Source organism: Caenorhabditis briggsae (assembly GCF_000004555.2).
Source record: "Caenorhabditis briggsae complete genome, chrII, whole genome shotgun sequence".
NCBI classification, from domain to species: domain Eukaryota; kingdom Metazoa; phylum Nematoda; class Chromadorea; order Rhabditida; family Rhabditidae; genus Caenorhabditis; species Caenorhabditis briggsae.
Genome location: NC_013486.2, coordinates 14,486,982 through 14,499,628, shown reverse-complemented (window position 1 = coordinate 14,499,628; position 12,647 = coordinate 14,486,982). Strand labels below are relative to the sequence as shown.

Below are 12,647 nucleotides of genomic sequence, written 5' to 3'. Positions count from 1 at the left end.
TGAGATATATAGGCTCAAAGTGGACGATCCGGGTGTCGTTCTATTAGAGGTTTTACGGTATTCAAAATTCTTGAAAAATGTAAACCATCCGATTTCCAGGAACTCCATTGCCCTTCAATCTCCTTCTTCACCGAGCCTATCCTCATATTCGCTTTTTCTGGTTTCTGGGAAACTTATTCAACTACAATAATCATTCTAATCAATACCATTCTTCTTTTCCAAACCCTCTTCTTCTCCACCTGCTGTCTCTACTATCTTCTTTACGCCAAATCCAACCACGTGTCTTCTGAAACTCGACGTCTTCAGATTCGCTCATTTTTTGCTACCGTACTCCAAAACCTAATTCCTATTCTATGTCTTTTAATTCCAACTATCATATTTATGTTAAAAATTAGAATGAGCAGTATAGTCAGACTAAGAATAATTTAACATTTTTACCGGCAATTTTACACAAGGGAATTGGAAGTTTATGTATTATTTTGGTCCATTATCCTTATCGAAAATTTTTATTTTCTCTGATTTATTGTGAGAGAAACAAGAAAACGATTGTCAAGGTTTCACAGTGTTCTGCGCAACATTTTTGAATAAAACTTTCAAAGTTTTCTTTTGAAAAATAATAATTTCTAATCATAAAATAGACCAAATTTTCTACAATTCGGTCTAAAAATCACTTACCTAGCGTTTCTAGGAACCGAGATAGAGCCGCTTCAAGTTTAGGAGGCTAGAGACGCAGACGACGAGACACGCTGCGTCTCTAACCTCGGAAACTTCAAATGACCGCATCTCCAGTTCTAGATGAGCTAGAAAGTTGGTTTTTGGACAGAATCGTAGGGTTTAAAATAAATTATCAGAAATAAGTTTTGTCCAAACTTCTGAGACTTCAAAAAATTCAGAATTGCAGATAAAAGTTCAAATTGTCCGAAGAAAGTTAAACAATTTATTCCAAAATAACACCTAAAATTACAATCTCCTCTCCCCGGAAACATTAAAAACTCGAACTTCCTCCGACTTTTTCTTTGACAAAAAAATAGATTTCAAAAAATTCCGATATGGTTTTTGAACCAATAAAATCGATAAACTAGTCATACCATTATGTAAAATGATAGATAAACCCATTAAATTATTATTCAACTGATCATAATCATTTTTTCTCTGTCGATCCAAGAATATCAATGTTGGGATGTAATCAAATAAAATTGGAATGAGACTTTGAAAGATAATTGCAACAAATGATTGAATTTGGAGTTTTCTAGTTTGAGCAGAGACTTGGGAACTTTTGAAAATGAATAAATAATAAATACAACAAATTGAGAAAAATAGAATTTGAGCCATTAAGTTAAAATAAATAAAGAGAAGAGCTACAGTAAGATAGGATTCCCAAAAATCTTGATAAGCCATAATCAGCATAGATTCGGTAAAAAATTCCTTTGCCGGGCAGGGAAGATTCTGGAAAATTTTAGTTTTTCAGATTTTCATAAGTTCTCACCTTCAAAATCTCCAATTTCGTAGTCTCCTGGTCCGGTAAATTCAGAAATACCGGAGTCAAAAGTGCCAAATTCCCAAAAAAATTGATAAAAACCCAAAAATTTCTTGTTGAAGTCCTAGAAATTGCAAACCGATTTTGAGCAATTAGGCTGCTTCGATTTTCGAATAAAATGTTTATGGAGATTAGGACTCCTGGAATTTGTTAAAACTACAGTAATCCAATTTCAGAAGTATTCGTACCAAATAGGATCGTCATGAACAAATTAAATTGAAAAATAGGATTTGAATTTGCAGCCAATCCAATGAAAACACCACATAAATGTGGGAAAAAATTGAGTGGGATCACAAAAAATCCCAAAATAATTCCAGAAAAAATGGACCATAAATTCACTTTTAAAAGACTCGATTTCACATTTTTCATCGTTTCTGGAGTCTTTTTTAAAATACAAAAAGTGCATAAAATTTGAATTGGAAGAGATAAAAATACGATAATTCTGGAATAAATGACTAATCCTTCTTTAGAAGCTAAAAATCTAGAATCTGGAATACAAACTTCTGGATAAATAGTTTCGTAGTAGATTTTCAGAGAATCGGAAGACATTTTTTTTGGGAAATTTTGACAAAATTTTTTGAAAAATGTGCTCTGAAAAAATGATGTTTTGATAAGCTGGTCAAGTGAAGCGAAGCATGTAACATACTGAAAAATTACGAATTTTGAACTTTTCAGACAACATTTTGGTTTTCACAGGGAAGCACAATAGACTACAAAACACAAAAAATGTACGTAGACAAGTTGGCTTTTTTTCCGATTCGATAGTTTTGAAGGTCAAAAATCCGAAATTCGATGAATTTCGAAAAACTGTGATGGAGAATCGGAATTTTTTAAAACTCAAAGTTAAAAAAAATTTCAGAACAATAATTTTAATGAAATTATTTTTAAAAAAGACAGTTGGCGACTAAATCGTTGCCTTCACACCGTCCATTCGTTGAACAATGTAGCCACCATTAAGAATTATTTCTTCTCCGTCACTGAAAAATTATAGAAATACAGTAATCTAGAGTCTTATTGATCGGTATTGTACTTTCTTCCGTTTTTAAAATTTATAATCAGAAAATCCATTTCAAACCGTGCGATTCTGTTTAAAAACCAACTTTCTAGCTCATCTAGAACGCGAGATACGGCTGTTTGAAGTTTCCGAGGTTAGAGACGCAGCGTGTCTCGTCGTCTGCGTCTTCAGCCTCCTAAACTTGAAGCGGCTCTATCTCGTCTCCTAGAAGCGTTAGAAACAAGATTTTCAGACAGAATTGTAAAAAATTTCGTATATTGTATAATTAAAGACTTACGGTCATGTCATCAGATGTATTTGAGAACAGACCTGCCCCTAGGAAGAATGGGGACCAGACCATGATAGATAGAGAGAATGTCCCCTTTCCATGAGTCATTTTGTGTAACCTAGTAACATTCTGTGGTCCCGCTCAAAATTTTAAAATTCTCAATTTGAGTCAATTTTGAGTTTTGAGAATCTCCGATTTTTTGAAAAATCACAGATACTCGAAATGTTCTAATTCTTTGACTTTTTGATTTTCCTCTTCAATGTTTTGAACTGGAAACCTATTGAACCGGATAAAAACTTGTCTACGTACTCTATTGTGTATTTTTTGTGTCCATGTACTTCCCTGTGAGAACCAAAACCTGAAAAAAGCTCAAAAAATTGAAAAATTCGTAAAATTTCAGCCTGTTACATGCTTCGTTTCACTTGACCAACTTATCAAAATTCATTATTTTTGAGATCATTCGAATTTTTTCATAAATTTCAAAAAAATGTCTTCCGATTCTCTGAAAATCTACTACGAAACTATTTATCCAGAAGTTTGTATTCCAGACTCCAGATTTTTGGCTTCTAAAGAAGGATTAGTCCTTTATTCCAGAATTATCGAATTTTTATCTCTTCCAATTCAAATTTTATGCACTTTTTGTATTTTAAAAAAGACTCCAGAAACGATGAAAAATGTGAAATCGAGTCTTTTAAAAGTGAATTTATGGTCCATTTTTTCTGGAATTATTTTGGGATTCTTTGTGACCCCATTCAATTTTTTCCCCTATTTTTCTGGATTTTGTATTGGCTTGGCTGAAAAAACAAGCGTTATTTTTCAATTCTATTTGGGATTAGCGGTCACTTTTGGTAAATTTTTTAAAAGTAAGGGGTACTGTAATTCTAGAAAATTCTAGGAATCCTGACTTCGATTACCATTTTATTCGAGAATCGAAGCAGTTTAATTACTCAAAATCGATGGGCGGTTTCTAAGACTTCAACAAGAAATTTGTGGATTTTTACCAATTTTTTCGGGAGTATGGCACTTTTGAGCCCGGTATTTTTGCATTTACCGGACCAGGAGACTACGAAATTGGAGATTTTGAAGGTGAGAACTTATGAAAATCTGAAAAACTAAACTTTTCCAGAATCTTCCCTGCCCGGCAAAGGAATTTTTTACCGAATCTATGCTGATTATGGCTTATCAAGATTTTTGGGAATCCTATCTTACTGTAGCTCTTCTCTTTATTTATTTTAACTTAATGGCTCAAATTCTATTTTTCTCAATTTGTTGTATTTATTATTTATTCATTTTCAAAAGTTCCCAAGTCTCTGCTCAAACTAGAAAACTCCAAATTCAATCATTTGTTGCAATTATCTTTCAAAGTCTCATTCCAATTTTATTTGATTACATCCCAACATTGATATTCTTGGATCGACAGAGAAAAAATGATTATGATCAGTTGAATAATAATTTAATGGGTTTATCTATCATTTTACATAATGGTATGACTAGTTTATCGATTTTATTGGTTCAAAAACCATATCGGAATTTTTTGAAATCAATTTTTTTGGCAAAGAGAAAGTCTGAGGAGGTTCGAGTTTTCATTGTTTCCGGGGAGAGGAGATTGTAATTTTAGGTGTTATTTTGAAATAAATTGTTTAACTTTCTTCGGACAATTTGAACTTTTATCTGCAATTCTGAATTTTTTGAAGTCTCAGAAGTTTGGAAAAAAATTTATTTCTGATAATTTATTTTAAGCCCTACGATTCTGTCCAAAAACCAACTTTCTAGCTCATCTAGAACTCGAGATACGGTCATTTGAAGTTTCCGAGGTTAGAGACGCAGCGTGTCTCGTCGTCTGCGTCTCTAGCCTCCTAAGCTTGAAGCGGCTCTATCTCGGTTCCTAGAAACGCTAGGTAAGTGATTTTTAGACAGAATTGTAGGAAATCGTGTCTATTTTATGATTATTATGTTTTTCGTTGAAGAACGGAGAAAGAGGCGCGCGAGAGTTAAAGGCGCATAGACTTTCGGCGGCTTGTGGTCTCGCAACGATCACGACCGCCGGGCGTGAAAACGGAGTTCCATATTCCCGTTTTCGACACTCGGTGGTCATTTGTTGAACTCAAAGCATAGCGCTGTCATGTAATATCACCATCATACGACCTTATTAATTGAACGTAAAACCTATGTATAATGAACTTGTAATGACAAAACCCTCTTTCGAAGTGATGAAACAGAAAAACATATTCTCTTGGAGCGTAGAGGAAAGAGAATAGACATTTTTATGTTTCAAAAGAAAACTTTGAAAGTTTTATTCAAAAATGTTGCGCAGAACAATGTGAAACCTTGACAATCGTTTTCTTGTTTCTCTCACAATAAATCAGAGAAAATAAAAATTTTCGATAAGGATAATGGACCAAAATAATACATAAACTTCCAATTCCCTTGTGTAAAATTGCCGGTAAAAATGTTAAATTATTCTTAGTCTGACTAAATTGCTCATTATCATTTTTCAACATAAATATGATAGTAGGAATCAAAAGACACATTATAGGAATTGTAGTTTGGAGTACGGTAGCAAAAAATGAGCGAATCTGAAGACGTCGAGTTTCAGAAGACACGTGGTTGGATTTGGCGTAAAGAAGATAGTAGAGACAGCAGGTGGAGAAGAAAAGGGTTTGGAAAAGAAGAATGGTATTGACTAGAATAATTACTGTAGTTGAATAAGTTTCCCAGAAACCAGAAAAGGCGAATATGAGGATGGACTCGGTGAAGAAGGAGACTGGAGGGCAGGGGAGCTCCTGGAAATTAGGATTTCGAAATTTTGAATTTCTGGTTTTCAAAACTTCAGAATTTCAGACTTTTAGAATTTCCAAAAACTCACCTTCAACAAATCTTTTTTGCCTATTTCCTGATCCGGTAAATTTAAATAAATCGGTGTAACCAGTCCCATACACGCCAGAAAATTGCCAGAAATCCATAAAATTCTGGTTCTAGCTTTTTTGATACTAAAAATATTGTTGATAATCAAACTGCTCCGGTTTTCAAATAGCGACATTATCGAGATGATCATTGCTGAAAATTTAGATTTTTTGATTTAAAAAATTGAATTTTTGGGATACCGTAAAACCTGTATTACAAGGGCCAACTCTTCTATTTTTCCAAGCCTCTCTCGGAGGGCCCTTCTATTAAAGGGGCCCTTCTAATACAGGTTTTACGATACGTCACTTTTTTTTGGTTTTTTTTCAACACACCAAAACTAACTGGACATCCTATAAAGCTTTGAACGGCATTTGAAACTTCAAAATCACTCAAAAATCCAATATAAAATCCAGCTAAATGCGGATAGAAAAAGTATGGTGTCGACAAAAATGCATACAGTATTCCAGTCAATAAATACCAAAAATTCAAATTCAAAAGACTCATTTTCACCGAGTTCATATTTTTCGGCGTTTTTTTGAGGATACAAAAAAATGCAAAAAGTTGGATAGGCAGCGAAATTGTTGAAATAAGCCTGGCGGAAAATTGAAATCCATGTTTTGAGGAAAAACAATTTTCATTCGATTTTTTATCACAATTGATAAGATAAGAACTTTTATAGTATTCCGAAAATGAGAAGTTTTGAGTCATAGGGAGAGGTCGAAAATTTGATAAATGAGAAAAATGTGGGGGAGAAAAAAATGGAGATGTTGATTCAATTATTTAAAGGGGAAAATAGAAAAAATATGTTGTGACGGAGAGAAATTTAATTAGTATAGGGAGCTAAAAATATGTTGATGTATAAAATTGAAAATCGAAAATTAAAAATTTCAGACAAAAATTTCATTTGTAATCTTATTTTCTTTTTATTTTTCACAAAAAATCAAAGAAAATGAAAATGTTCGATATGGAAAATGAACGGAAACAATACAAAAAAACCATAGTTGCAAAAGGCCTTTTCTCGGCCCGGCCCGGCCCGGCCCGCCTACCACTGTTGAAAAATATCCAATGAAAAATTGGAAACTTTTTTTTGAATTAAAAAAAGAAAAAAGGTTGCATTTTTTAACAAAATTAACACACACGCCCCTTTTTGGAACGCGTTCCCTTTTCCCTCTTCTCACGCGTTTCAAAAAGGGGCGTGTTACTTTGCAACCTGCGGCGCGCCCACGTTTTATTGAATAGACAATAATTCTCTAAAAAATTCTCACAGAAAAACTATTCTGAAAACCGCTGAACATTTCCAAATGTCTCAACAACTAACCGAATACTTCAAGAATGCTTAGCCAATTTTGTGCCAAAATTCTTCTCAAAGCTTTTCGAAATTCCTAGAACGTAAAGAAAATTATATTTACACCTGTCGACTAAGTACCCTCATTAACCTCCCTCTTCAGCTATTTACATTCTACTGTATTCTCAAAAAAACGCCAAAAGCAATGGATTCTGTGAAATTGGCTCTTTTGAATTTGAATTTTTCGTATACGCTTTGTGGAGTTTATTATTCATTTTTTTCAACACCATACTTTTTTCATCCTCATAGAGCTGGATTTTTCATTGGAATTTTGAGTGATTTCGGAATTACAAAAAAATTTCATTTCCTTTTACAACGTTTGCACGGTTTTTTTCCGGAACGTATTTTAAAATTTTTTTTCGCGCCTTTTTTTCTTTAGGTCGCAAAATTCGCTGTGTAGCGACTCATTAATTCATTTTTCAGCATGCGCGTCGATACTCAGCGCGCTTAACTACAGTATTCGCGTTAGAGCGCATTTTCTTTAGAAAATTCACCGTCCTAAAAAATTCACGGTGCGTTTGACTAACTTTTGTATGCTTTTTTCCCCTAATTCCTAAGAATCCTAAGAATTTGAATGTTTTGAGGCTGCTAACATTGAAGAACATGAAAATTTTTTTGCGAAATCGAGAATTTGAGGCTTTTGTTCAGTGGAGCACGGAAAGCGCGGTTTTTCGAAATTCAATGCAAAATTCAATGCTCGCTCTAATGGAAAATGCACAACACGGCAGTTCAAAACATGGTTTTTTGGCTATTTTTCTAGCGACTTTTGCGTTTTTTTCAATTCAAAATTTGAATTTTTCGGATTCGAGCCGCTTCTCAGTAGAGCGCGTTTGCTCTTCCTCGGCTTTATTTGCTAAAAATGCAAAAAAAAATTGGAAGTTTTGATTTTTGTCAAATTCATCGAAATTCTGAAATTCGACAATGGAGCGCGTTTTTCTATTCACTTTCTATTCACCAAGAGAGCATAGGTTTCAAACACGCTCCACCGCTAAAATACCCGTTCTCGGCTCCTAGTTCTCCTCAGACTGCGTGGATTCGGGTTGAAGTCCGGCGCTAGACATTTTTTCAGAAAATTTTGCAAAAAATCAATACTAGAATATCAACTTTTCATTTCACACACACACCGGATTTCTTGCTCACTCGCACAGTGTATTTTAAAAAACAATTAAAAAATCGTCTAGGGGAAACCAATAAAACAATGATTTTGGGGTGCTGGGGCGGAGCCACAAAAGTGGGCGGAGTCGAATAAAACAGGAAAGGACACACAAAACAGATGAGGATAACGTGGGATAAAAAAACGGACACTTACACAATGCAAGAATTCAATAAAACATATTTGACAGGAGAGATGCTGTGTAGAGGGGGTTGGGGGCGGGAAGAAAGTGCTCAACGTGGCAAAAAATTTGAAAAATTGAGAATATAAATATATGACACAGATTATTAGACAATGACGTCGGACTTCTGAATCCCAGTGGCTCCAGGAACGACAGCGACGTCGTCAGCCTTAGAAGATGATGATTTGTCATCTGAAGTCTTGTCGACGTCTTCTGGATTCTCAACATCTTCTTCGATAGCCAGCTTTTCGGTCAAGTGCGGAGACGGTGGACAGAAATCCGAGAGATCGCCGACGAGATGAGCAATCGATGGGACTGACGAGTGACGGCACATTGGGTATTCCTGGAAAGCTAAAGAATTTCCTTCGTTTTAGACCCAATCAACTCTTACCGGCGGAAACACAAAACTCTTCTGATCTGAACTCGGAGCTGCGGAATGCGAATTCGACGGCAGACGGCTGTTATTGATGTCCTCAAAGTCGGACATCTTCTGCTGCTGCTTCACATCCATCTTTTCAACATTCTCCGACTTTTGTGGATCCATACCGGATCCTCCGAACACGTCATCGTCAGCAGTGTCGAATTCTTCGCATTTCGGTTTTATTGGCGAGAATTGCGGAGACGCCAGTGGAGCAGCCGACAGAGAACCACTTTCAGCACGAACACGTTTCAACGGAGACCATGGAGCTGGAGTCTCGTCGTGGATTGGGGGCGAAGCTTCGGAAGCGGCGGCGTCCTGAATCATCGGGTTCATACGAAGATTTCCAGTGGAAACAATCATATCGGAGAGCTCCTCATTCGTAAAATCTCGCTTTTGATGATCGTTTGGACCCAGATGCTTCGTTATGAATGAGCAATTGTTGGTATCGATTGGAGAGAGATGATCGAAAGCAGATTGAGGTGGGATGCGGAGACGACTGTAGGCAACCACAGCTGGATCGTGTGGTGATGGATTCTTGTCCGTATTGGGGACTGGAAAATGGGATATTAAAAAACTAAAATAATGAAAACCTACTCGAATTGGGCGCGAACACGACTGGCGACGATGTACGTGGATATTGCTCATAGAACAACGACGGATTGATCACCGAGAGAATCGGACGTTGCTTCTTCTTTCCCTCCTCTCCTCCAACAAGCACCACATCCTCCTGTTGCTCCTGAGCCGCCTGTCTCGCAATTTGAGCCAAAAACTCGTGCTGTGTCATGGAGAGAGCCTTCGGCGTCGTCGTTGGTGGTGGTGGGATATTCTGCGAATCCGCCAGACGCAACTCCATCTTCCATGCCGGCGGTGCCTGCTTGTGCTCCTTTGCCGACGATGCGCGGGATCTTGAACCGGTTGGCGACGTGGCTTGGCTCTTTTCCGTGCTCCTAAAGAAATCGGGTCAAGATTCAATCATTTATTAGGCAAAGCAGTACTTTAAAAATTTAGCGCCAAACGGATCGGTTGGGGTTGTGGCGCGGATCAGGTTGGCCAGGTTGTCGAATCTGGAAAATATTGAATATTGGACGATTTTCTGAATTTTGAGCCCATTTTTGCTAAATCTTGGCTCATTTTTCATGGGTTTTGGCCGATTTTTCATGTTGATAGCTGATTTTTAATGAATTTTGGTCAATTTTCATGCAATTAGGACGATTTCTGGGCTTTCTAACTCTAATTACGACCTATTCCAAGCCAAAATCGCACCTTTTCGCCCCCTCGGCATGATTCTCAAAGTGAAAATCATGTTGCGTCTGATGGTGATGAGCCGCCGGTTGATGAAATCCCCCATACTGTGGATACGCGTTGAAAAGTGTGCTCATCGCTCCAGAATACGTCTCGTTCTGGAATCCTCCACGCCCGTTCTGGACGTATCCCTGATTCCGACGTCTTCCATTCGCTCCTCCTCCTCCGTTGAATGAAGACGTGCTTCCCGACGAATTCCTGAAGCCACGGGGATTTGGCTGATAGCTCGCTGGGTGCTGGCGATATGTACACGTGGAATTCTGGGCTGCGGACGGGCGGTAGGGCTTCTGGACTCGGCCACCGCCGCCGTTCCCACTGTGAGAACTTTCTCGGAGCGGACGGATGTGAAGTTGTCGACCGTGGAGGCTGGTTCCTTGGAAGTTGTTGAGGACTTCATACAGGCCTTCTACAGTTCTGAAAAATGTGATTTTTAGGTCCAGAAGTCAAAAAAGGCCACGTACTTGAAGACGACAAGTGCATGTCTAATGGTTCCACTTCTCACGATGACCTTCTCGACATGGGCGACACGATTGAACACTTCAAAGAGCTCAATGTCGGAGACCGTCGACTGCAGACCCGATACGTAGGCAGTACGGTCGCAACGCTCTGTTTGACCATTCATACCTGAAGAATTTAGGAATTTGAGGAGGAAAATCGAAGAAAATCGAGAAAAAAAACTGAGAGAAATTGAGGAAAAAATGACGAAAATCGAAGAATTTCTAGCGATTTTCCGCGCGGATAGCGCACTGAACATGTCCTATTTAAACAAAAGCGCATTAAAAATCGCCAAAATTCGTTGGAAAATCCGAAAAATCGTGAAAAAATGACGCAAATCGAATAACACTGATATTTTGCTGAAAAATACCCCATTTTCGACAGGAAAACGCATTGGATACGTGCTGTTCGCTTAGAAATTCAGTGCAAACAACAGAAAATCATTAAAAATCGAGAAAAACCGGAGAAAAGCGGCCGAAAAATGTTCAAATGACCCAAAATGATGAGGAATCCACCGAAACAATTCGAAATTTAATTTTACGCGCGCAAAAAATCTACAGTACCTCTAAGTTTCGTGGTGATACGCCAATAACAAGTTTGCATAATACGCCATTGAAAAATAAAAAAAATACATTTTTAAAGTTTTCTGAGCGATTTCAGAGCATTTTCAGCTAGAAACAAGGCCATAAAACTTCTTTTTTTTTGCCAGCAAAAATCACTTGAAAATTAGAATTTTCGCACAGAAAATTTTGTTGATACTGTTTTCGGGTCGAGATTTAGGACTCTGAGTTATGATCTTCGTAGCATCAGCATTCGGAGTTAGCCAGGAGACGATGACCGGGTTTCTATTGATAGGAGCAGAGGGGTGAACCATCCTTGGTCGATGAGGAGGTTGCAGAGGAGATGCTATAAAAGGAAGAAGAATCGCCAGTATGAGGAGACATCTGAGACTTCTGAGTCTTCTACCAAAGGATCTCCAACACTGTACTCAATGATGCCGACTTCTGATGTCAAAGGATCGAAGCCGAAACCCGATGCCACATCTTCTACAGTCACAACCTTCTACATCGTCGGGACGTATGGTTGCTCTCTTCTCTCCACAAGCAATGGAACCTCTTCTGGTGAATAGTATTTTGTGAATTTTAATTTTTTGGAATTTCTGAATGTCAGAATCATCGGATTCAGTAGAATTTCAGATAAAACTGCCTATATTTCACAGTAAAAAATTTAAAAGAAAACAATAACCTGAAAAATTTTGAATTTTTGAATCTTCGAAACTTGAAAATTCGGAATTTGAGAGTTCCAGAAAAACTATTCGGAAAACCACCGAAAATTTCAAAATGTCTCAAAAACTAACCGAATATTTCAAGAATGTTTACCCAATTTTGTGCCAAAACTCTTCTGGAAGCTTCTCGAAATTTCTGGATTTGAAATACAATTTGAGGACATCCGTCGACTAATTACCGTATTCTCAAAAAGACTCCAAAAGCGGAAACGAGAAGTGTGTGAATTACATCGACTTGGGGAAGGGTCAGTTGATTGTCAAAGAAGAGCTTACTCTGGATGTCCCGAAACCTCAATTTCCCGTGAAAATGGGGATGCTATTTGATATTCCGTAAAAAGAATGGAGAATGTCCTCCAACAGGAAGTGAGATAAAAATTAAAAAAAAATTACGATCAAATAGACACTGAATACATCTCTTCAACAAAAAAATGGACCGTTAAGTCACTTTCAGAAGCAGAAAGCTTATCAACCTAAGACTTCCGGGAGTTTTCTGAAACTTTGAAACTGTTGAGAAGAAATGAATGGTTTTGAAAATATAATTTTCAGAAATTTTAAAGTTATTTCTGAAAAAAATCGAGCTACTCACTCTTTTTCGTTCGTCATGTATCATTTTCTCCGAAACTAACCATGCGTTTTTGTACTTTTCTTTGAAAAAACTTATTAAAGGGGGACTCCGACCAAAAATTTTTATTGCATTAAAATGTGTTAAAATTTAGCTGTTCTTCAAATATTATTGCGAAA

General features: G+C 37.1%; 5 protein-coding genes across 5 annotated transcripts in view; 2 read left to right on the top strand and 3 right to left on the bottom strand.

The window, feature by feature from the left end:
- Positions 1-2,086, bottom strand: part of CBG21878 — a gene marked incomplete at both ends in the record, with an annotated part of 4,628 nt that extends 2,542 nt beyond the window's left edge. Inside the window, 3 exons of the mRNA XM_045243050.1 lie at positions 1,000-1,446; positions 1,487-1,677; positions 1,726-2,086. Coding sequence (XP_045097412.1) covers positions 1,000-1,446; positions 1,487-1,677; positions 1,726-2,086 — 999 coding nt within the window. The remainder of the gene's footprint in view (positions 1-999; positions 1,447-1,486; positions 1,678-1,725) is intronic.
- Positions 2,087-3,307: 1,221 nt separating this feature from the next.
- Positions 3,308-4,432, top strand: CBG21879 (the record flags this gene model as incomplete). The annotated part of the gene is made up of 3 exons (XM_002649001.1): positions 3,308-3,517; positions 3,706-3,906; positions 3,947-4,432. The coding sequence occupies 3 exons, from the start codon at positions 3,308-3,310 to the stop codon at positions 4,430-4,432; spliced, it is 897 nt and encodes a 298-aa protein (XP_002649047.1).
- Positions 4,433-5,117: 685 nt separating this feature from the next.
- CBG21880 lies at positions 5,118-6,432 on the bottom strand (the record flags this gene model as incomplete). The annotated part of the gene is made up of 3 exons (XM_002649002.2): positions 5,118-5,603; positions 5,687-5,877; positions 6,057-6,432. The coding sequence occupies 3 exons, from the start codon at positions 6,430-6,432 to the stop codon at positions 5,118-5,120; spliced, it is 1,053 nt and encodes a 350-aa protein (XP_002649048.2).
- Positions 6,433-8,509: 2,077 nt separating this feature from the next.
- On the bottom strand, positions 8,510-10,748 carry Cbr-rnp-8.1 (the record flags this gene model as incomplete). Its single annotated transcript, XM_045243049.1, has 6 exons — positions 8,510-8,746; positions 8,795-9,375; positions 9,419-9,771; positions 9,820-9,888; positions 10,088-10,540; positions 10,588-10,748. The coding sequence occupies 6 exons, from the start codon at positions 10,746-10,748 to the stop codon at positions 8,510-8,512; spliced, it is 1,854 nt and encodes a 617-aa protein (XP_045097413.1).
- A 756-nt stretch (positions 10,749-11,504) lies between these two features.
- CBG21882 overlaps positions 11,505-12,647 on the top strand; it is a gene marked incomplete at both ends in the record, with an annotated part of 15,080 nt that continues 13,937 nt past the window's right edge. The window contains one exon of the mRNA XM_002649004.1: positions 11,505-11,742. Coding sequence (XP_002649050.1) covers positions 11,505-11,742 — 238 coding nt within the window. The remainder of the gene's footprint in view (positions 11,743-12,647) is intronic.